General features: G+C 35.8%; 3 protein-coding genes across 8 annotated transcripts; 1 reads left to right on the forward strand and 2 right to left on the reverse strand.

Annotated features, from left to right (window-relative positions):
• The first annotated feature begins 1,451 nt into the window (after nt 1–1,451).
• On the forward strand, nt 1,452–9,458 carry LOC111013881 (phospholipid-transporting ATPase 1). 4 transcript variants are annotated; one of them, XM_022288422.2, is made up of 9 exons: nt 1,452–2,008; nt 2,194–2,401; nt 2,518–4,552; nt 5,391–5,727; nt 5,869–6,652; nt 6,765–6,888; nt 7,051–7,270; nt 7,642–8,100; nt 8,461–9,458. In XM_022288422.2, exons 3-9 carry the CDS (start codon nt 2,815–2,817, stop codon nt 8,672–8,674), a joined length of 3,876 nt encoding a protein of 1,291 aa, XP_022144114.1. In that variant the 5' UTR covers nt 1,452–2,008; nt 2,194–2,401; nt 2,518–2,814; the 3' UTR covers nt 8,675–9,458. The 4 variants fall into 4 exon arrangements, with proteins under 4 accessions (XP_022144114.1, XP_022144112.1, XP_022144113.1 ...); XM_022288420.2 differs by having other exon boundaries at nt 2,194–4,552; XM_022288421.2 differs by having other exon boundaries at nt 2,236–4,552.
• A 1,421-nt stretch (nt 9,459–10,879) lies between these two features.
• Nucleotides 10,880–15,300, reverse strand: LOC111013860 (Transmembrane proteins 14C). 3 transcript variants are annotated; one of them, XR_002601758.2, is made up of 8 exons: nt 14,951–15,297; nt 13,219–13,609; nt 12,767–12,934; nt 12,245–12,291; nt 12,076–12,113; nt 11,472–11,567; nt 11,292–11,371; nt 10,880–11,075 (listed from the first exon to the last, which is right to left on the reverse strand). XR_002601758.2 is itself a non-coding variant. In XM_022288390.2 (7 exons), exons 1-6 carry the CDS (start codon nt 15,164–15,166, stop codon nt 11,486–11,488), a joined length of 942 nt encoding a protein of 313 aa, XP_022144082.1. In that variant the 5' UTR covers nt 15,167–15,296; the 3' UTR covers nt 10,880–11,371; nt 11,472–11,485. The 3 variants fall into 3 exon arrangements, 1 of the variants encoding a protein (XP_022144082.1); XM_022288390.2 differs by having other exon boundaries at nt 10,880–11,371; nt 14,951–15,296; XR_015788411.1 differs by lacking the exons at nt 10,880–11,075; nt 11,292–11,371; nt 11,472–11,567 and having other exon boundaries at nt 12,079–12,113; nt 12,245–12,329; nt 14,951–15,300.
• Nucleotides 15,301–15,977: 677 nt separating this feature from the next.
• Nucleotides 15,978–19,767, reverse strand: LOC111013880 (putative serine/threonine-protein kinase PBL11). Its single transcript, XM_022288419.2, has 5 exons — nt 19,554–19,767; nt 18,006–18,681; nt 17,353–17,610; nt 16,969–17,094; nt 15,978–16,827 (listed from the first exon to the last, which is right to left on the reverse strand). Exons 2-5 carry the CDS (start codon nt 18,633–18,635, stop codon nt 16,198–16,200), a joined length of 1,644 nt encoding a protein of 547 aa, XP_022144111.1. The 5' UTR covers nt 18,636–18,681; nt 19,554–19,767; the 3' UTR covers nt 15,978–16,197.
• Nucleotides 19,768–24,528: the final 4,761 nt, after the last annotated feature.

A 24,528-nucleotide genomic window follows, 5' to 3' on the forward strand; every position in this document is an offset into this window, starting at 1 on the left:
GACTAAATAGACAAAATTCTAAAAGTTCAATAACCAAATTTATAATTTAATCCAAATACAATGTTAAAGAACGTTTTTTTTTTTAAATTTTTGGCTACATTAGATGGTTTAATTCATCTTGAAATAGGTAAAACTTTATCGCTGATTGTAGAACCTGACTTACTTTAAGTCATTCGCCTCTTGAATCAACTAGACATGTTAACGCCAACATGAACATAACTCAACCGTAATTAATATGTACTTCTTTTCTTGAGGTTAGAGGTTCGACCATAAATTGTTGTACTAAAGGAAAAAATACTAGACATGCTAGCGTGCCTCCGAGCAAGAATGTGAAGGCTTTCACCCACATTCGTAGAGATACCAATAATTTTGTGCATTATTTGGAAACTTGGAGCCCTCATTGATCTGTTTGGCTTGAAAATAGGATATTTATCGAGTTGTAGTCTTGTTTATTTAATGCCTTTTTCAGAAAAAGAAGTTTGAAATGAAGTGTTTTATATGTTTTTAAAGTTTCAATTTAACCTTTGATAGATTTTTTAACATTAAAAAGTGTCTACTAACCTACTAAACTTTCAATTACGAGTCAAATAAGTTTTTAAACTCTAAAAATATCTAAAAATTGTATTATAACTGGTTAAATTATAAATTTGATTCCTAAATTTTTAGGACCGTGTCTAATAGGTTTTTGAATTTTAGGGAACATCTCATAGGTCTCTAATTTGTCGATATTGTATCTAATATGTCTCTACAATTCAAAAAATGTATAATAGGTATCTAAATTTTCAATTATGTATCTAACTTATATAGAAATCCATCAATTCTCATCATAACAAAATTTTATATCTCGAACCAAGTATGTATGTATGTATCTATCTATATCTCTCTATATATATATAAAACTGTCTTTCAATTCCCTTCCTCTCCTTGAGCTCGAAAACCTAGCGGAAGATGAATAGAAGCTTACTTATGGGTCTCAATGAAGAAAGATCTTTTTGACATCAAGTTGATGGAGTGACGAATGCCTATTAGCTACAACTTAAAAATAACTAGTATGAATTTTTACTTTTATTTTTTTAGTTTAGTCATAGGAGCAAACATCTCAAGATAATCGATGCCATGTGTTTATGTCTAAAAAATGTCAAACTTATTAGAAAGTTTTTGGCGAACACTTTTTAAAGTTTAAGAAAGGAACCTATTAAACTTTTTGTAAAATTCAATCACTAGGTACTAGTCGTTTTGAACATAACTTAGTAAATAAGGTTGATGATTTGGTATCCTACTTTATTTTGGAAGGTCAATTTGAACATAATTCTACTAAGTATTTATATCAAATCAGAAGAGTGTGAGTTTGAATCTCCACTCCCGTATAATGCAGTTGTTTTAAAGTTGGAGAAGAGGGAAAGAGGAAGGAAGATGGGGAACGCTCGCAAGAAGAGAGACAGGCAAAAGGGGGATGAAACGGTGCCGTATTGAGCGAGCGAGCGAGCGATGGATCGAACGAAAGCAGGCAAATTGGGAATTGGGAAAATTGCAATTGCAATTGCAAAGCTTCGATTTTGAATTGGTGGTTTTCCGATTCTCTCTCTCTGTCTCTCTCTCTCTACGATTTCCTCGGTTTTAGCATCTCTCTCTCTCTCCAATTCATTCCTTCCACCTCCTTCTCTCTCCTCCGCCATACCCATTACCCATTTCAATCCTCTTCCTCTTCTTCCTTTTTCTATTCTTATCCCCCACCCCCTTAATCCCTTAATTTATCCTTTTTCTGGGTCGTATTTGATCTACCCGCCTCCGATTCATCTCCGGAGACTACATTTTCAGGTGGGAGATCCCCCGATCCGCGTTTATACCCCCATTCTTCTTCTTCTTCTTCTTCTTCCTCTTCCCTTCTCTCACTTCTCTGCCATTTGCACTATGATTTCGTATTCAGTGCATTGAAGGGGCCTCTGATCTCTCTGCTCCTATACTTCGTTTCATCAATTCCGAGGAGATAAGCCTTCTCTTTCATCTGGTACCTACCCTCTGCCTTCTCTCTTTAATTCTTTCTTCTTCTTTTTAACATTATTTTACGTTTTTCTTTCTTGGGTTTTTTTCCAATTTTTTGTGATGATTGCATATCTGAGTCTGATTCGATTGGTGGGTTCTTTTTATTTTTTGATTTTTAATTTTGGGTTGGGGTTCTTTTTTGTTTTTCAGGTCTAGGGTTATTAATTCGAGTTTGTCTCATTTGCTCTCTAGTTTTTGGCATTGCGTGCTTGGGGAATCGTAGGGCGTTGTTGTTATTTGGATCCACGAGAGGGAGTTGTCAATACTCCGTCGAATCGAGCTGTTTGTGCATCATTGATTCCCCTCCCGACCTGATTTCTGTCTTGAAGGCTGGTCTCTGATCTGTTTTTTCTTGCGTGTAAGTTTGTCACTTCTCTTGTCAATTGAAAACGGTGTCCGAGGAGAAGACAGAAGCCTGAATGTGTTGATATTGCTAAGCCCTCCCACATTATATTTCACTGTCTTCACTTCCAGGCAGAGATATCTCTCGTCGAACCCTTCAACGTTTCTTTATTCTTCTAGTCGTGCTGATCTTTGGTAGCAAAGTTGTGGACGCTGTTCAGCGGGAATTCATTGCTGGGTAGTGCAACTGGGTTTTCACTAAGAATATGGATTTAGGAGGATGAAGGGCGGCTTCTTGGTAAAATGGAGCTCGAGTTCTTCTGGTTCTCTGTGTTTTTCTTGGATGGACTTGGGATGAGGGGTTTAATGTCTACTCGGGCTTCCTTTGATTTGCATGTGAGACTCTCTAATGAAGTCGAAGAATAATTTATGACTTCTGGTCAGCCCTTGCTGGCTTCATCAGAATCTACATCAGTCGTTGGACACCGATCCCCATCTCAAAAATTTGGTTCCGTTGGTTGTCTATGTCGCAGTGCTTCCTTCACCTCTTCCGGTTATGATGATGCTCCGAGTGACATTGTGGATGTGAAGGAAAACTGTGATAGCCCTACTGGAGATATTAGACGTTCCACTTCTCTTTCTAGGAATAAGCAGTTTTATAGTGTTGGCTCATTGTTTCCCGAGCAGTTTAATTTTGGCTACCCCACCCAGGATAGAAGACGCCTGGTATCGTGGGGTGCAATGGAGCTACATAATATTAATGAAGATCCTGTGAACTTTGAACTCTCTAGGGTTCAGGAGAAGTTGCAGCATAGGGCACAGAGAAGTCGTCATAAAAGTATGCAGTTTGATGATAATTTACAGCATGACGATAATCCAAGGTTGATTTACATCAATGATCCAAGGAGAACTAATGACAAGTATGAGTTCACAGGAAATGAGATAACGACTAGCAAGTACACAGTGATTACGTTCTTGCCAAAGAACCTCTTTATTCAGTTCCATCGTGTTGCCTATCTTTATTTTCTTGCTATTGCAGCTCTTAACCAGCTTCCACCTTTGGCAGTCTTTGGGAGAACTGTATCTCTTTTTCCCCTCCTGTTTGTGCTTTGTGTTACAGCTATTAAGGATGGCTATGAGGATTGGCGTAGACACAGATCAGATCGCAATGAGAACAATAAACAGGCTCTGGTGCTTCAATCTGATGAATTCGAGTTGAAGGTGTGGAAAAAAATACGAGCAGGTGAAGTTGTGAAGATTTGTGCAGATGAGGCCATTCCTTGTGACATGGTTTTATTGGGGACAAGTGATCCTAGTGGCCTTGCTTACATCCAAACGATGAATTTGGATGGTGAGTCCAACTTGAAGACAAGGTTTGCTAGGCAGGAAACAGCATCAGCAGTAGCTGAGGGGTGTTCATTTTCAGGTCTTATTCGATGTGAACAACCTAATAGGAATATTTATGAGTTCACTGCCAACATGGAGTTCAACGGCCATAAATTTCCCCTCAGCCAGTCAAACATAGTCTTGCGTGGTTGTCAGCTGAAGAACACTGAATGGATCATTGGGGTGGTTGTATATGCTGGACAAGAGACAAAAGCCATGTTAAATAGTGCAGTATCTCCTGCCAAGCGAAGTAAACTGGAGAGTTACATGAACAGGGAAACATTGTGGTTGTCAATCTTCCTCTTTATCATGTGTCTAGTTGTGGCTATTGGAATGGGCTCATGGCTTGTTCGTCACGAGGAACAGCTTGATACCTTGCCATACTATAGGAAAAGGTATCTCACAAATGGACCGGATAATGGTAAGAGGTACAGGTTTTATGGAATACCGATGGAGACCTTTTTCTCCTTTTTGAGTTCTATTATAGTGTTTCAGATCATGATACCAATATCCCTTTATATTACAATGGAGATGGTGAGACTGGGCCAGTCATATTTCATGATTGAAGATAAGCACATGTACTGCAGAATGTCCGGCTCAAGGTTCCAGTGCAGATCACTGAATATCAATGAGGATCTTGGTCAAGTTCGCTACGTATTTTCTGATAAAACAGGAACACTTACTGAAAATAAAATGGAATTTAGAAGAGCGAGTGTACATGGGAAGAATTATGGGGACAACTTGTCTGAGGGATATTCATCAATGTTATATTCCATTCCAGGTACAGAAAATGAATTCAACGCTATCATAATCATCATAATTTTAATCTATGTTTGTGTCAGCTCATGATGATAACTTCTGCTAGCCAATGCAGTTGCCATTTGTTTCTGTTTATGTGACTTCTTTGCATATTATCTAAGCTTGGTGGTTGGAAATGTATCAAATATTATTGTTGTTGCTGTTATTATCATTATTACTATATTTTGCAAGACATGCTAACTGGGTATACTACTTCTCTCTTATCATTATATTTATACTCTGATTGTTCTCTATTTTTTTGTTGTTCTGTCATTTTTTTTCCTAAGGGAAATCTGTATACATGATAATTATTGAGCTTACATTTGTGAAAGGTAGTCTCTTAAAGTGGTTATATTTACCAATAAATATTAGTTGAACTCATGAATTGAACATATGCTGTCTGGGTAATTTATTTATACTTTGGCATAAAAGTTAGAAGATTGTCTGGTTAAATCCTCAGTCATCAACTGGAAGGGCCATTTTTTGATTGTCGGTGGTCTCAGAAAATTTTCCATTTTTACCAACTATCAACTATGATAATTCCGGTTGAGTTATGGTATATGGAATATCTAGTCTTCAGAGTTTAAAAGGTGGTGGGTTGGCACATGAGTTCCAAAACTAACTAGATTTAAGTTTACTTGCATTTCTTCTGACAATAAAATTAGGTCTAATTTGTGGTGTCAGTATGATCTCCATTAGATGGCCAGCCTATACCCTATGTTCTTCCTCAAGTATTAAAGACCTTCTGTTAGGTGAAATTCTGAGATTGTATTATGTGTTTTCTTCTTTTTTCCTTCATCTATTGTGATCTTTTGCAACAGCAGTTCTAGGGAGGAGGAGGTGGAGACTTAAATCTGATGTTGCTGTTGACTCCGAACTGATGAAAATGTTGCACAAGGACCTAAATGGAGATGAAAAGATTGCTGCACATGAATTTTTTCTTACATTGGCTGCATGCAATACTGTAATTCCTATTCTCGTGGATGATAAATCTAGTTATGTGAATGGTGAATTGCATGAGGATGTCGAAACTATTGATTATCAGGGGGAATCCCCTGACGAGCAAGCACTAGTTGCTGCAGCCTCTGCTTACGGATATACTCTTTTTGAGCGCACATCCGGGCATATTGTTATAGATGTCAATGGTGAGAACTTAAGGTAGATAATCTATTTCTTTCTATTTTTCATTTTTTAGCTTGTCTAGTAATTCTCCATTCCTGCTTGTTTTCGTGTTTCAAACATTTTTTTATATTGTTTTATACAATATTACATTCTGCCTTTTTTTCCCCTGGATTCTAGGTTAGATGTTTTGGGTTTACATGAGTTCGATAGTGTTCGCAAAAGAATGTCTGTTGTCATCAGATTCCCCAACAACACTATAAAGGTGCTGGTGAAAGGGGCCGATACTTCAATGTTGAATGTTTTAGGCCTTGAATCTGAGAGGGAAGAACTTATCAAGAATGCTACACAGAACCATTTGCGTGAATATTCATTGGAAGGTTTGCGAACACTTGTAGTTGCTGCCAGGGATCTGACAGATTCTGAATTTGAGCTGTGGCAGAGCAGATATGAGGATGCTAGTACTTCACTGACTGAAAGAGCGGTAAAACTACGTCAGACAGCTGCCCTCATAGAAACTAATTTAAAGCTTCTGGGTGCTACTGCGATTGAGGATAAACTTCAAGATGGTGTACCTGAAGCCATTGAATCTCTTCGGCAGGCAGGAATAAAGGTTTGGATCCTGACTGGAGATAAGCAGGAGACAGCTATATCAATCGGTCTTTCCTGCAAACTGCTGACCACAGATATGCAGTCAATTATTATCAATGGCAACTCCGAGAATGATTGCAGGCAACTTTTAGCCGATGCTATAGAAAAATATGGTATTAGATCAACACAGGACATATGTCAAAAACAGAAGCTGAAGAGTTGTGAGAATGACAGTCACGATATACCAAAGCCATCTAGTATGACAGATTTTAATGATGAGGAGATAGAAGAAGAAATGACTAATAAACCACTAGCTCTAATAATTGATGGAAATAGCTTGGTGTACATTTTGGAGAAGGAATTGGAGTCAGAGGCAAGAATCTTGTTGTTACCTTTGAGAACCTTTACGTTGCAGCAACATTAATATTCTTCTAATACTTGGCGACTTGTTAATGACTGTTAGAATGACTCCTATTTTCTGGCAGCTTTTTGACCTCGCAACTTCATGCAATGTTGTGCTATGCTGTCGTGTTGCACCCCTGCAGAAAGCTGGAATTGTTGATTTGATCAAGAGTCGAACTGATGATATGACATTGGCAATAGGAGATGGTAAGTTTTCTTTTCTAACTCCCTAAATATCGTTGAATATGCCCCTTTGAGACCACTACGTGGTGAGAACTTACCAACTATAACCGACCAGCTTTATGAATGAATTACTCTCAATTCAGTTTATTGATGCATCTGTTCACTGTCCAATGACAATTCTTCTAGGGGCCAATGACGTCTCAATGATTCAGATGGCCGATGTAGGTGTTGGTATATGTGGACAGGAAGGGCGCCAAGCAGTAATGGCATCTGATTTTGCCATGGGACAATTTCGCTTTTTAAAAAGATTACTTCTAGTGCATGGACACTGGAACTATCAACGTGTTGGCTACATGGTTCTTTACAACTTCTACCGTAACGCTGTTTTCGTCTTGATGCTCTTCTGGTATGATAAGTGTCTTTTTGTATTCCTGCATTCCATGCCAACGCACCGAATTACTTTTAGTGTTTCCTTGAAATGCTAAAAGCGATCTGATGATCTTAGAGAGTAAAATACTTCAAAATGGAAAACGTAATTTGTGCTGTCAATAGAAAGTTGATCAACTATTTTATGCATTTTCTATGCTAGTTTATGAATGAATTACATCTTCTTGAAAACATGACACCCACTCTTATGATGGTAATATTTTGTTTTGTGGTCGCCCCTTTCTCCAGTCTTTATAATCCATGCTCTGAAACATCATATCTTCTGTTGGTGAAGCTTATGCTTTAGCTAATGTGTGTGTGTGTGTGTTTTTTTTTTGTGGTATTTATTAGGTACATTCTGTGCACAGCATTTTCCACAACATCAGCTTTGACTGATTGGAGTAGTGTGTTTTACTCTGTTATCTATACGTCCATCCCTACTATTTTTGTTGGTATCCTAGACAAAGATTTGAGTCACAAAACTCTAATACAATATCCAAAGCTTTATGGTGCTGGCTATAGACAGGAGGCATACAATTTGCGTCTCTTTTGGTTGACAATGATTGATACCCTGTGGCAGAGTCTTGTTCTCTTCTATGTACCATTGTTCATTTACAAGGACAGTTCCATTGATATATGGAGCTTGGGAAGTTTGTGGACCATAGCAGTTGTTATCCTTGTGAATGTACACTTGGCAATGGATGTTCAACGTTGGGTCTATATTACCCATGTTGCAGTCTGGGGATCCATAGTCATAACATATGCCTGCATGGTGGTGTTGGACTCCATACCTTCATTTCCTAATTACTGGTTGGTTTCCTGCAACAAATCTTGATTCTCCCATGTTAAATTACTAGATGTTTAATCTCGAACTTTAAAGATTATGTCTATAGGTTCTAGTACTTTAAAAATTGTCTAATGGGTCTCTAAAGTTTTCAGTTCTATATCTAATAGGTGTCTATAACTTTATAGACTTAAAAACCTATTAGACTTGAAATTGAAAGTTTAGGAGACCTATTGCTATTAAACATTTTTTAGAGTTCGGGAACCTGTTAGACACAACTTCGAAATGGTAGGATTAAACTTAATTTAAGCTATTTACATGCTGCAAACAGGAGTTCATCTAGTGCAATTACTTGCATAAGTTAATATTTTTTTGTTGTTTTGCAGGACGATCTTTCATTTGGCGAAGTCCCCAACCTATTGGTTGACTATATTCCTCATAATAGTTGTAGGATTGCTTCCACGCTACCTTTTTAAAGTTGTGAACCAACGATTTTGGCCCTCAGATATTCAGATAGCCAGGGAAGCTGAGATACTGAGGAAACGAAAAGGTCGTGATCATTCGGGTTCAAAGCGAGATCGAGATCGAGATTCCAATTAACACATGTCTACTCTGTGTACCATCGTTGTGAGCAAAACTCATTTGCAGATGGCTTCCCCTGTGGTGGTAACATGCGTGATTGTAACTCTGAAGGTTAGACATGCCAAGTGATGCATTTGTCCTTGGATATAGATGAATTCTTTTAGTTAATTATACTTTTGAGGATAGATATCCACTGGAGGCTTAAGGCACTTTAGAAGGGGTCGTATGATACAAATTTTTCGATTAGTCCTCAGACACGACTGGCATCGTAAAGAAGAGTTTATGAGAGTTGGGTCACAGAGTTTGAAGTCAGGTGCGATATGAAGATGGGAGAAGACGGAATGCCCCACCAAATGATGTCTCTTTGGTTGGGGTGATTATTCGAAAGGATGCAAAATCTGTGTCCAAATAGGAGGGATCTCGAGTCGTAAAATTTATGTTTTATTTTTGGCAGGAAGAAATGGATGGAGGAGGAGGATGGATTAATGCAGAGAATTGTCTGAAACTGTATCATATGATATTAGGGTGCTGAGGTAAAAAAAACCTACACAGTTTGAAAGAGAAAGGAGAGATTGAAGTAAAGTATATAATAGGGGGGTTTTTTCTTTTTTCCTTTCCCTTTTTTTTAACCCTTGTAAAAATTTGAGAACTTTTTACTCATCAACATAAGGAATGAGGCAAGTGTGTGAAAATACAACACTTACATACAACCTTTGCAATATGTTCATCTGCATTGTAACCATTTTAGCAGCTGTAAGCCATCAAATGAAAAAAAATAGACATGAAAGTGTTGGAATCTTCATTCTTCCATCTGTTTTCAGCTATTTTGAGTCTTCCTAATGATGAAACTTGTGGATTTGGAATGGAAGCTTTGAAGATGGCAGTTGCTGCAATGTAAAGCTTTTCCCTCTCTGAAATGATATTATAAAGCCATTTGTAAGGCATGCCAATCATATTATGTTTCTGACAGTTGGCTATGGTGTTAGTGTTACTATGGCTACAAAATTAGCCACATTTGATTTAGGTTCGAGTAGGGGCTATGTCCTATAATGTCTTTTCAGTGTTCAGATGATAACTCATCTGAGTAAAGTGACTTCTAGTCTCAACTAACTTATCTCACCTGAATTGGATTACTAAGTATGGGAATTCACGTAGTCATTTTTGCAACCTTTACTAGCATGCTACCACTTATACTATTTCTTATTTTCACCCATAACATATAGATTACATTGTCCTACGTTCTACCATGTTTCCACTATTGAAGTATGATAAAATACCGATATGGCTTGTGATAGTTTGTTGTTCCAATAAAGTTATGTTATGGAGCTATGCTTCCCATTATATAGGTATGTATCTATTGTGAATTTTAAAGAAAAATTTAGCTAGTAATTGTATAACGTTTGATGTACAAGAGAAATTACAAAAGATATTTTTATTTGTACCAAATGGTTATCAGAACTCAGAAGACCATATAGATTTTGGATCTACTTCCAAGCACATTGTGTAATCTTCATTCAATTATTTTTGGATGTTTATCTTTTGTTTTGCGATACAGATATTAAATATCATAAAATTAAAGGTATGAAATATTACAACTCACATCTTATGCTGTATGTTTTTATTAATCTCAAAATTCGTAAGTAGACATAAGTTTCTTACGTTCCAAATATAAACTATCTAAACTCAAAGTTCTCAAAATCCCTGAACTAGATGCACTCCATGAACATTGACACAAAAATGCATTCCAAGCTTACAGAATACCTTCCATCTTCATTCGAGCTGTTATTTATAATTTCTAAATTTGGGTAAGTAACAATTTAATCCCTATCGTGGAACGACGAATCACCTAGATTAAAATTACCTTACCACTGTTGCCAAGGAGAAAGAGGGTACTAGGCAACGCAATGCAGAATTTCCAGTCCACTACTATGCATAACTAGACTCGTAGGAAAACCAAAGAGCTACTTGGGATTGATGGATATAGCTTCTATTTCTTCCCATTATCTTCTCCAACCTCGTCAAATCGTCAGCACAAGTATAAAACTTAAGGACCCATCCTCCAAAGAGGGAAGAAACCCAACGAATGACGGATGCAAAAATATGTCATTCGTAATTATTCAACACTACGTTGCCACGAATTCACAAACTGATCCTAAGAGAGAAGTTTCTCTAGTTCATACTAAATAATCCTGAGAAAATGTTAGTATATCATTAGATGAGAGAGAGACAAAACTAGGATACGACTTCAAATCATATGATGAATCTCTCTGAACAGTTCAACAACTATTTTATTTTAGTACAATTGGTGCCGGACAAGATTGAAAAGCATTCAAATTACTTGACTGTGTTCCAACGATTTGGCCGCAGCTCTTCCACTCAAATTGCTCCAGCTTCAGTCCACAGTGTAATTTTTTGGCTCCTTCACATTATAGTCGACATCCAGTAAAAAGAAAAAAAAAAAAAAAGAACAAACTCAACCAATAACTAAAACTAAGACCATTTCTTTGATTCTCTTAAACCAGCTCGAGTTTTCCTGGCTATCCTACCAACAAACTGAATCATAATCCAAAATTTCACCCAACTTCATAACCTACATTTCCTTGGAGAACAAACTCTTAAAAAAATAGCAACATACCAGTGCCCCCCCACGGATCGTTTTAACTGAACTGGCAAACTATTCTCTTTCGACGCACTAATTCCGATCCCCCAAGGATCCTGCAAGTGAAAATCAAAATTCAGCCAGTACAGAAAGATTACACTGCAAAAAGATGCAGGGACTTTATCTACGTATGCACATGCATAAAAAGTAGTTCACCTGACTACTAGTTTTCATTCTGCAGAGAAGTCTTTTTCTTTTTTGTGGCGAGCGTCCAGCACCATCCTATAGACATATAATGAGACCATTGTTGCACTGTACAAAAAAGAAAAGTCTCAGCCAGCAAACCCTTCAATGTGGATACAGCAAAAAAGTCTGGCTAATCAATGCATTCTACAATAATAGATGAGTGAAGAGAAAAAATCTAAATGGGCAGAGGACTGTGAAATCATATTTATGGAACAAGACCGCTAATAAGATTGGTTTGGGGAAAAAAACTCATCAAAAGGGGAGAAAACAGAAAAGAAAAGGTGTAAAAAGAAAAGTATACATTTGATCTATTAATAGAACTAAAAGTATTAATGAACCTAACTGCCACAGGTCAAGTTCTTTGGTGCTGAATAAATATAAATGAAGAGCTTAACCTTAGGATTTTACAATACAAGCTAAGATCAAACAGACGAACATAATTTTCCAGCCAAAAATGGCAGCGTAAACTCACAAAATAGATGAAAGTTACAATAGCAATAAAGTACTTTCAGTCTGTCCATCCAGCAGAAGCAATAATGAACGTGAGAAGAAAGAGGCGAGGAAAGATATAAACCTGATCAAGGTTGTTAAAAGATTTACAATTGATGGTCTCTGCATGCAGAAAGAGAGAGAATAAGAAACAAAACAAAAACAAAGTGTCAGAAAAGAGTTCAAATTCTGTCAGTTCAAGAACAACATTCACCACGTAAACATCATGTTTAGTTAGTATCTAGAGTTCTCACCTGAAACACCAAGCGCAACTCTCTAAGAAATAGAATACTTGCAATCGCTGTTACACAAAAATCTTGAAACAGTTACAAATTCCTTCTGAAAAAGGAAAGAAAGGAGAATTGGAAGACTGATCAAATGACTTAAGGCTGAACGACTACAAGAAATGCGACTAAAAAAATGTGTGTGAATTGCAATTATTGAGGTGAACCAATGACATCAATGACTTAAGACTGGAAGACTGATCAAGGGACTTAAGGCTAGATGACAGAACAATTCATTACAGTTCATGAAGCAGTGAATAAGCTGTACATTTCACAAGTAGAGATATGGTAGCTAAAGATGTAGGTAGAACATGAAGCATGTGACATTGACCACGACAAGACAAAAGGAGAAATACCTGCCAATTAAGAATTTTTAAACAAACTTGAATGCTGTATAATTAAATACCAAAATGGCTACTCAACTAAATAACTCAATGAGTGACGATCATTTGTGTTTCATATATTAAGCTATTGAATTATTGGCAGACTGACCTGCTTGCCCCTTCAGGCCGAGAGGAAATGATTGTCCTCTTTTATATGACCGCAAGCTCAAAATACTCAAGGCCAACAAAGCACCACCAAGTATCACACCAAATCTAATTGCAGCAAGGCTTCCTGTTATCATGAAGGAAAGGAAACCACCAAGAGAAAGGACCAGTCCTGTAGACGATTAGCAATACAAGTCAGCAAGAGATTTATAAGCCCACAGGACTGGACTATATAAACTGAAGAACAATATAGTCATAGATAGAATGTTGAAAAGACAATGTTGCAAATTGCAATACACACAGCTACTACAATTATCTTATCCGAAGTTTTCTATCCCTCTAAATTAGAGATTTTACTTGGATAAGCTACTCAAGTAGAAGCTGAAATAAATGGTAGTACAAAAGCAAAGCTAACCTACTCCATTTATACATAACATAAAGTTTGATAATACATACCATATGGTATCCCAAAATAGAAGTCTTGAACTTTTGAAATTTCACGTAAGTCATCCGTTGGAGAAGTAAATGTTACCACGATCTCCTTAACTTCTTCAGGATAATTCTCTGCTACTGTGGCAATATATTCTTTACCTTCTTCACTTAATTCATGCACTACTAAAACCAAATCTTCCCTTGCCTTTTCTGCTTGGATTTTCAAAATCTTTGAAGTTTCATTCAGAGAAACAAGTGCTTTCTCAGAGTATTCCTCATATGCATCCTTCGAAATGCTTTTCATCTTCAGAGCTTGTTCTTTGAAGGTATTTAAAGCTTTTTTCCATAACTCTTGTACTTTCTCCGCATCAAAATCGAAATCTTTTTTTTCTTTCTCTGCTTCACTTTCTGAATGCTAACAATGCAATTGAGAAAAGAAAAGGAAATATCAATCTACATTCAATGCATATGATCAACTACACGACCATATATATTCACTAACCAAGAGCAAAACTAAAATAACCTAGTCATTGTCAAAAAATCAGTTAGGCTATATATATTCTTTTTTTTTTAGAAACCTAAGATAGATATATTATAGACAAAAACCAAAACAGACTGAGGGCTGGGGGTTCTGAACTGCCATGAAACGATAAATGATGGCTTTTCAGTTGTTTACAAACATGGAAAAGCGGTAATTACAAAATAATTTCCTTTTATTGAGTCACCACCAAGAAGAGGTGTTGTGCTGTACATTCCTACAAAAAATGTCAAAAGTATGAGCCTTGTCTTAAAAAATGCGCTCATTCCTTTCTAACCAAATATGCCAAAGAAGAGCTCTCACTACACAACAGAGGGATTTAACTTTCCTCGATAAGAAACAACCCGAAAAAGCCTCAGATAACCACCTGTCGATATGTCTAGGAGCACAAATGGAGATGCCAAAAATATCCAGCAAGAAATACCAACCTTGGCCACAAAGGGGCAGTGTATAAAAAGATGATCTAAGGATTCTCCATCTCTATTGCACATACTACAAACCGAGGGAGGTATGGTCCAGTTTTTGCATTTCTTTTGGAGATAATCCTGGGTATTTAAACTTCTATAAACCAGCGACCATAGGAAAACCTTAACTTTCTTGGGAATTTCAAAATTCCATATGGCAGCAATTAGGGAAGACTTCAAAGAAAGGGGAGCATCTGAAAGTTTTAATAAGGCAGACTTTGAAGAGAAAGCTCCCCCTTTTCCTAAACACCAGTAGACCTTGTCTTCTCCTTCTCCCAGGCGAACCACATCTAATACTCAAATGAGGCCCAACCAGCTTTCCATTTCCCTGTCAAAAAGACCCCTGCGAAGGCCTAAATCCCAATAATGAAAATCTTGATTTACCATGCTTGAACTTTTGTGTGCATTATTACCATCATTAAGAATAAGTTGTGGCTAAACAACCCTAAGAGCTAAAAATCTTGAGTGCCACAAATTCAATAATTATTCAACGAGCCGGGACAATGCAGACCTGGCTCAATCACCTACGGCATGACATACATATTAAATAATCAAAATAGATACCAATTTCTTAAACTCCAAATGGCCAATAGTGTACTCCAGAATACATGTATCAATTACTAATCACGAACACCATCACCCTACCCACATTCTCTCTTAATCCCAACCAGCATTATTCAATCAACAGAAGCTAATAAAAACAAGAACAAGAGATGGAATTCAACGGCAGGACAGAAGAGAGAAACAACCATACCGATTCCTCATGCGAGGCAGCAAGCGCCACAACTCGCCGAGTCAAAGGACACCGCGGAAGAGCTTTAGCGACGATGGAAACGTTAGCACCAGGAAAACCCAGCAAGGGATGGAAGCGGGGAGACGAACAGAGGCGGGAGCGCGCGGGGAGAGGAGCAGAGCTCTTCGGCTTCAAGTGGGAACAGGCGGCGGGGTTGAGGATCAAAAGCGACTCCATGAATGGGGAAGCGAAGCAGACGAAGAATGGCCGGAGATGGGATATGGCGAGGGTTTCGAGAAGAGGGTTTTATATGAATGGAGTTACAGAAGGAGAGAGAAGACGGGGAAACACAATTTTGTACTGTAACCAACTGTGGAGCCACCATATTTGCACTCAAAAAGTTTCCAACTTTAAACCCTATTTTCAGTTGATCAAGATGTATATCTTAATATATATCTACTAAATCATTTTAATCAACATAAGCTTAGAATATTTTGTTGGTTCAATCTTTCATCTTTTGATGTACTTAAAAAAAATTAAAAGTTTATGAACTTTCAAGGTTGTGTCTAATATCATATCGAGCATTAAAAATTTAGAGACTTATCCACCACTTCTTAAAATTTAAAAATCTATTAGATACAATTCTGAAGTTAGAGATGTATTTCTTGTTTCATTTTGAAAGTTAAAAGGAGAATCCCTAGTACTTATAGGAAAATCGTCGTTGTCATACTATGTCTATTTAGTCTATAAACTTCAAAATGTTTCAATTGCATCTTTAAACATTCGATTATAATTTTTACACCCAAAAGTAACCCAATTGCATTTATTAAAGACAGAAGAGCTAAAAAAAACTATTAAAGTTTGATACCTTGAGTAATTGAACTATGTTCAAGTGAGCCGAACCAAAAACATGTTATAGGTTACTTTACTTGTTTCCAAGGGGCAAGCAAGGAATGACACCTTTTCAAGTAACCTAATTGAAGCAACCAAGAACATTTGTTACATCCTTTGTTTATAACTCAAGCAAAGAGATGAGACAGGAGAAAGATGTATGAAGTGTATACATTCACATAAAACGACATTGTTAGAACTATATCTACAGAAAAGTAGGCATATATTTCTCCTCCTTCAGGTAGGAGGATGAATGGTTTTTTTTTCTCTCTTCTTCTAATCTGCTGTACATTGTGTTGAAAAATCAATCACCAGGAGAGGGGAAAACAGACAAGAAAAATATAATAAATAATGAACAAATAAAATGAATTAGAATGTCAATATCCTTCGATACGTGGTCTCCGTAGGGCTGATGCAGATGATTTTCGTCTTTCCTGTCGATCGAAATCCTCGAAGGAGAGGGTCGAACATAGCCGGGGTGGGAGTGTAGGAATGGAAGATTTCCCTCCGGGTGAAAGAGATGGGTGAAATCCGGAGGGTGGAGAAGGCGAGAAACTTAATCTAGCTGCTGCTGGTGTAATGATTCCATCAAGGCTTGGTGATCTTAGCATCTGTTTTACTGGGGGTGCAGCGGGTTCTTGGAGCGGGAATCGGCTCGAGTGCTTCAAATTTTGGATAATCTTCAGGTGTTCAACTACATTCCTCATTGTGGGTCTTTCTGAGGGGTCCTTCTGAAGACATTTCAGAGCAATGTCAGCCACTGTCCTGGCTGCCTTGATCGAGAAGCGGCCTTTTAATTGAGGATCCATGATCAATGACAACCGACCATCATCGGCGAGGAATGGTCTGCTCCACTTGACTAAGTTCCTCTCTTCTTTTGGGTAACGACCATCAAGGTTTCTTCGCCCAGTTAGCAATTCTAGAAGAACGATTCCAAAACTCCAAACGTTGCTCTTTGGAGTAAGCAGCCCTCTCTCCAATGTCTCAATTGATAGATATGCTGCTGACTGAATATGTAAGAACAGGAAAAACAATCAACAACCTTGCACCCAAATCGGCCAAGTGAAAAACGAAGGTTTAAGAAGCCAAGATAATACATGTACCACTAAAAATACCAGAAAATCTAATATAATGGATTAAGAACTCACCACTGAATTGTTAGAAATCTCTGTCTCAGGTGTAGGAATGTGTCCAACACAACCATATCCAGAAAGCTTGGCACTAAAATCTTTGTCAATTTGAATGTTGGTGATGGAAAATTCATTGTACATTGCCTGCAGCAAATAAAAATCACATTCAGCTATAGAATAATAAACCGCTCTGAACTTTTTTCTCGAGTGTCACTGAGTAAGTTCGTTGGAGAGGGGGTGTGTCATGGAATGTTGTTCATTATTACTCTGATTATTTGAAACAATTCCCAAATTAATATCATTTTGAAACTACAAGTCTAGGGTTCTAACAGTGATTCAAATGAGGAAACCAAGTAAAGTGACTAAATAGTTATAGTAAATTTGAATAACAAGTTTTCTCACCTGAAAAGGTCCCTCTTCATGCAAGAAAGTGAGACCCTGTGCAGCACATAATGCAATCTTCGTTCTTGTATTCCAGTCAATAGAAGGCCCATCTGATCTCCCATACAATAGACGATCTAAGCTTCCATGAAAAAGCCTCTCGTACACCAGCATTCTTGGCCCCGAACCCTCATGGGCATGAAAGCCAATCAATTTACAGAGGTTTGGATGTTGCAAAGATGCTAGGGTATTAACCTCGGAAACAAATTCCTTAAAACCCTGGAGTATAGAATAGCAAGGGCTTAAGAATTTCTCAACCACAGATATAAATCAACTTAAGTTTATCACTAGCCTAAAACTGACAGTTCGAAATACTGCTCAAGTTCACTTGAACGTGATGAAAATCAAAGCCTAATCCTGACTTTTTTAGTCATTAAAGTATATATAGATTGCAATAATAAGTAGGCTTAGTTCCCAATTTATCGTGGTAGATAGCTAATTCTCGTCACAAGCTTTGAACAGAAAACAAGGTTGAAACATACAAAATTAAACAAGCTACAAACGCAGGTAACAGTGACTACAAAGGCCATAAGCAGTGGGAGCTGTAATTATACCAAACTTATCAACCTACGAAGACCATTTAAAATGGAAACATGTACTTGCCAATATATTACCTGGTTGGACGGATGGCGGCAAGTAACGGTGGCTTCAAACCTCTTTGAAGTTGAAGCGTCGTCTCCAAAAGAAGCCCTATACATTAAAGAAGATAGACTTTCTGACACACAGGATTCCGCAGAAAAATTATGGCAAGCAGCTGATATTTCTTCAAATGAAAAGTTTTTGGCTGCTCCGACAGGTGGTAGTGGCAATGGCCCAGAGGCGTACAGAGGTCCAGTTGACACCACTGATTTAAAGCTTCCAGTATGCTTTAGTGCCACAACAACCTGGGGTGATGGAAGAGGAAGAGGTTGAGGACTTGGGGATCTCTGTTCCCTATTCAATCCAAATCGGCCAATTGACTCTTCTGGTTCATCATATTCAACTGATGAAAGAGCATCCTGCTCTGCTGCATCAAGTGTCGATGGAGCAGACAATGTCCGTATCCTACTGCCAGCAGCACCATTCGCTGGTTGTACAGGTTTCACTCTGGTCTTAAAACTTGGTGGTGCAGACTGCAATGAGCGTGTACGAATTTGGGGTTCGGGCAGCATAGTTGGCACAATCTCCTTAGAGCTAACATTTTTGTCATGAACACTGTGTCCATGATTTTTCTTCTTACTCTTTAAAACTGGGAAGCACCCCATCTTGTGTTCAAGAAGATAGTTATGCAAACAGGAACTCCTAATAAATCTGAAAAAGGAAAAAAAAAGGTAGACTACTAAGCCATCAATTAAAATACATAAAAATAATGCAAACTTTAGTTCTCGTTAATCCAATTCCTCATTCAAAGTTGAGAATTTACATGAACGAACCCAGAAACAAAACCTAAACTACTGGTGCATTCAAATACAAAAAATCACCATAAAACGACTAGACATTTTGAACTTAATTCAAGGAGCTTCTGAAAACTAACAAAAGGGTCGAACCACAGCAGTAACGCCCTCAATTGCCATTTCTATTTACTTGCAATCTTCTACAAACAGAATACGAATAAAAGACGGAATTCAGATAGACTCCATGAATCGAACAGCAAGAGGACATCCATGCTTCCAAAACGTAAAGAAGAACAGGTTCACAAATTGAAATCCCAAATAAATCTCCCCCAACAAATCCAATCCGCAGCAGCAAACAATCATCAAAGACTAGAGCTCAGAGGTGAATATCTGTTAAATTGTTAATCTCATGTTCAAAACGAGAAGAAGCCCAATTACCCTAACATTTGGGGGAAAACCGATCGACGACGAAAACAAAGGAAATAACCTAACCAAATAAGAAAGAACTGTCAGGTACTGATAAAAATTCCATCCTCCTTCCATACCTGCGGAGATATAACCCGTTCCCCATTCATCCGATTGCACAAAATCAAGCAACCAACAAGAAATTGTTACAATTAACATACAAACAAAACAACCCCATCTCCCCATCTCATCTCCCAACCAGGAAACAGAGATCAAAATGAAGCCAGCGCCAGATAGAAAAACAACACAGTGGCGGAGCTTTCCAAGGAACTCTAAAAATGGAACAAAATTCAGAGAGCAAACATAGCGATCATGGGTTATTACCTGGAGAAAAGCAAAGGAAGTGGTGGAAGTAAGAGTGAACAGATCGGCGGACAGCGAAATAATGAAGACGAATCGAGCTGTGAATTGAACTCGAAAATTGAAGTGAAGAATTTGAGAGCGAAAAAACAGTGAAGAAAAAGGGAAAATTATTAAGAATTAGTTATCGAACAAACAGAGGAGATAGATGAACAGTGGTCAAACTTCTCACCAAAACAAACACATTTATTATTGCATTTAACAAAAAGTATCTTTATTTAATATTGTTCTCCATAAATAGCATATTCCCCCTTATGACCTTTTTACCCTCACCTTTTTTCTTTTTCTTTTTCTTTTTAATAAATTCATATCTCTTTAAATATTTCGAGTTATTATTTTACAATTTTTGCTTTTGGTCCCTATACCTATACCTAAATGTTACTATGTCAGATTTTTAAGTTGGGTTTAGATTGATTTATTTGTTATAATATAAGTTTTAAGTATTAATGTTGATATTTAAATTAACCAATAACATTTCACCTTTTTAAATAGGTAAACAATTTTAATATTAATAGTATGTTCTTATTTAGTAATTTTTTTATATTATATTTTGTTGATTTTTTCGTGATATTGTAGAAATGTCGGTTCACATTTCATGTTGATGTCGAATTATTGGACATATGAAAGTGTCAACATGACGATGAAAATTATATATTCTCATTATTAATATCGCGTGGTCAGAGGTAATACGAAAAATTTGAAGGTATTGTACGTGAACTTTTTTTCTTTTTTGTGTAAAGTTTAAGAATTAACCCCAAAGAAACTGAAAGAGTGAGAATTCAAAGCAAAAATAAAAATAAAATAAGGGTGGAAGTTTATATATTCTAATTAAAAAAAATAACGGTATCATGTGTTTTAAAATGACTTAGAAGACTATTCGCTGAAAACTCTATAATTCTTTTTTTTTTTTAACATAACTTATTCTTTTAAGATGTTAACAATTTTCTTCCAAGATAATCAATTTGAACTTCCACTTTATATTTGGATTGCAATGTTGGACAAATCATTTATTATTTCAAAATATACTTTTTAGAATTTTTTTTTTTGCTTAATAAACTATAAACAAATAATTAAGATCCTATTTTTTTTTCTATTTTTAAAAATCAAGCTTAAAAAATTTATAAAATGTCAAATTTAAAAAACCACATAAAGTAATTTTCAAAAATTATTTTTGTTTTTTGAAATTTAGTTAGGAATCGTATGTTTCAAGAATGGTGAAAAACTGAGTAATGTAATTGTATAAAACAAAAGGCATAATTTTTTAAATATAAAACTAAAAATAAAATAGCTATCATACAACACGCCACCTAATTAATTATCGAAATGGGATTTTATTTAAATAAAAAAATAACAAAACAAAAAAGGCAAATAATAGGGGCAAGGAAGGAATTGGTAGGGGCAGAAGGGTAATTTCGGCAGCGCGTAGATATTGAATGAGGAAAATTAAGATTGGTGAGGTGGCACCATCAGTCAAAAGTTTGAAAATTATAATATTTTGAATTAATTTTTTCAAAATAAGAAAAAAACAATTATTTTTTTTTTCAGAAAGAAAAAACATGTTCCCCACATGGTCAAAGATATCTATCAAGATAGACCTTTGACTGTGGACGCAGGCCGTCGGATGAGCGACGATGGAGAGATGGACGGCCAGGATGAGATGGAGTTATAAGGCGGGACCCACAGATAAGAACGTTTTGTCGAAGGGGAAGGGATCGGGCGGCATATTCCCCGTGAAATTGTGAATGTTTCCACCGCCGCGGTCGGCCGTCGGCGGTGGGGGCCGGCCCCACCGTTTTTCGCTGTTTTATTTGGACCACCTTTTTTTTCTTTTTCTTTTTAATTAATTTTATTAATGTTTCTTTTGAGTAAGATTATCATATTACCACGTGTTAATGCTGTATATTGACAGTATTTTTAAGTAGGTCATGATTTACGTGTAGCTAATTTGAATATAATTTAACTGGTTAAGTAATTATTATACAGAGATATATGTTGTACATATAAACTTAATAATATTGACAAACAATATACCACGCAACTGGATATAAACAATACAGATACGGACAATTTGAACACTAAAACTTGATAAATATAGTCGAGGCACGCTTCAATAGCGCTAACCTAAAAACAATTGTTCGCTCTGCATAAGTTGCTAGCAGGCTACCTCGATTATCTCAACAGGATACAAAGACTGACTCCGGTAGAACAGCAACCTCGAACTACTCGAATCTTGCAGAACTTTTAAATACTTTTCTCAACACAAACGAGAACAAAAGAAGAGATAATTCTTTAAGAGGAGGAGAAACTCAAATAAGAATATTTGATATGTCAAATGAGAAAAACTACAACTATATATAGTTGCACGATTAGGTAACTCCTCACAAATGCTTTAACAAAATATAGAAATAACTCATTATTTAAAGATATAACTTCAATTTTAATAATAAAGAATTGATAAATAAAATAAAAAATAAAATTCAAATGTACATGTGAATTAATAGTTACAAATTTAATTCTGGATATTAAATTTGTAATATTCAATTGTTTATCAATATTTTCAAATTCCACTTTCTTTCCCACATTAAAAATCCAACAATTATCAATTTGAATATAACTTAAATTTAATGGATAAGATATTTATTATCACGATGATAGTTGATGATTAGATCACTCATCCTCGTTATTAAACTAAAAAAAGGTTAAGACACCAATAACATTTTTTTAAGGTAGGATTAGAAATATTTTCAAATATAGCAAAATATTTAAGATTTTAAAAATATATATATTTAAGTAAAATGTAATGGAAAGTACACTAAGGTTCGAATTAATTTTTTAATTGATTTTTGAGAGCCATAAAGTATGTTTTTTTAAATGAGTGTTTATAGCAAATAAAAATTATTTTGCAATAACCAATGGGTTAATATCAGTTTGAGAAGAATCATTTTAATGTCAACTCTCCAAACATTATTATAAATTGATTGATCGAGTTGATTCAGTTTATAGTAATTTGAAATTTGTAGAATCACTTTTATATCTAGTGCAACCAAACATACATGAAATCACTTTTAAAAAAATATAACCAAATCTATAAGTTTATGAAATCACTTTTAAAAAAATATAACCAAATCTATAAGTTTTTTAATTAAAACTATTTTATAGAAAAATATTTTAAGAAAAAACATTTTTTTTTAAAAAGTGACTAAATTAGAAGATAGGTCAAACTTACGCTATGGAGTTCTCTACATATAACATTGCTATCTATATATATATATATATATATACGTTTTGATTTATTTTTAGATAAATATGGATGAAAATAATGTTGACATATTGATGAATGTTTTTCATCGAAGGTCTGATCAACGATGTTAATAAGTTCACATGAAAGTAGAAAATCAGATACTCTAAAATTAGATGGAATTATATTAGACATTTGATTGTAAATAATGTTGTAAAGAAAATAATGGTACACATAACGATACCTTAAAGAATATTATCGACTAATTTACATGAGTCTCTCAACTATCAAGAAAGTCATAACTCAACCTAGTGAGACCAGAAGTCACGAGGTGAGCCTACTCAAATCGGGGTGCATGTAGCCAACCAAACATCGAGGTGGTCTATATCCCAACACTCAAAACAAACATGATAAGGGCAAAGGCTTGATGGTGTGGAGTTTTTTGCACCCTACGTGACAATAGCATATTATTGTACTCTACTTTTATGGTTTGTCGATCTATCTTACACATTGACATCATAATTACAGTAATTCACATTACAGGCAACTACCCTATGACATCCTAACAAGTCGTGGGTGAAGCTTTCATTGATGGGTAAATTGTAATTGGTCCACGTGTCTGATATTACTATACCAATAGTATGTAATCACAAGATTCATAACATACCTATTAATTAAGAAGAAAATTTTTGATACCGATACTCCTTCCATTTACTGCATGTCACGCCAGCATAATATTAAAAAGAATCCATCGATATTAAAAAATTATTTATAATAGTAAAAGTTTAACGTGAACAAAAAGAGTAGTACAGCTTATAGTACTAGATTTTTTCCCTCTACTAAGTTAATACTTTTTGAAACTTTGTCAAACTCGAGACTCAGATAAATAGAATTTATAAGTCATAATCAACATGGGCCATTATTGGGCTCCTCAGTTTCCAAGCCCTTTAGGTTTGGCCCATGCCCATATATAAGGCCCAATAACATAGAAGAAACAGAAAGTTTAGCGTCTTTTCGGTAACGTTCTCGTTTCTTATTTCTATTTCCTCTTTCTAATAAATAAAAATACAATTGCATGACCCTTAATACTCATAGATTCAAGAACGATAAAACAAGATTTTTATTTATATTAGAAATAAAAAAACAATAAACTTTCTCGTTTGGTAACTATTTCTATTTCTTGTTTCTTGGAAACCACAAAAATACGGACCCGTTTGGTAACATTCTCATTTCCTATTTCTTGTTTATCATTTCCTATTTCCTATGTCTTGTTTCTAATTCTTTTAAAACTAGAAACAGGATACATCTAGTAACCGTTTATGTTTCTAAAAATAGAAACAAAAATATGTTGGATAACTCTTTCATGTTTCATGTTTTTCTTTTTATTTTTTTAGAATCCAACCATACACATCAGAGTTAACTACGTGCACACCAACTATACCATCATTTTACTTTAAATTATATGAAATATTACTTAACTTTGGACGGGAAACGGAAACAGAGACAAGAAATAGAAATAAAAAACTAACAAATAGCACATAATTTTTTTTCTTGTTTCCAAAATTTGTATCATCCTCTACACATCTACCTCTTTTCATGCTGTTTCCAAGAATGAGTATAGGTTTTGAAATTTTGGAGTGGGCAATTTTTTTTTTCTTTTTGTTGATAAATTGTAAGCAATTAAAATTTATAATTTTCTCT

This window comes from Momordica charantia, assembly GCF_013281855.1.
Source record: "Momordica charantia cultivar OHB3-1 chromosome 1 unlocalized genomic scaffold, Mcharantia_2.0 BLBB01000001.1, whole genome shotgun sequence".
NCBI classification, from domain to species: Eukaryota; Viridiplantae; Streptophyta; class Magnoliopsida; order Cucurbitales; family Cucurbitaceae; genus Momordica; species Momordica charantia.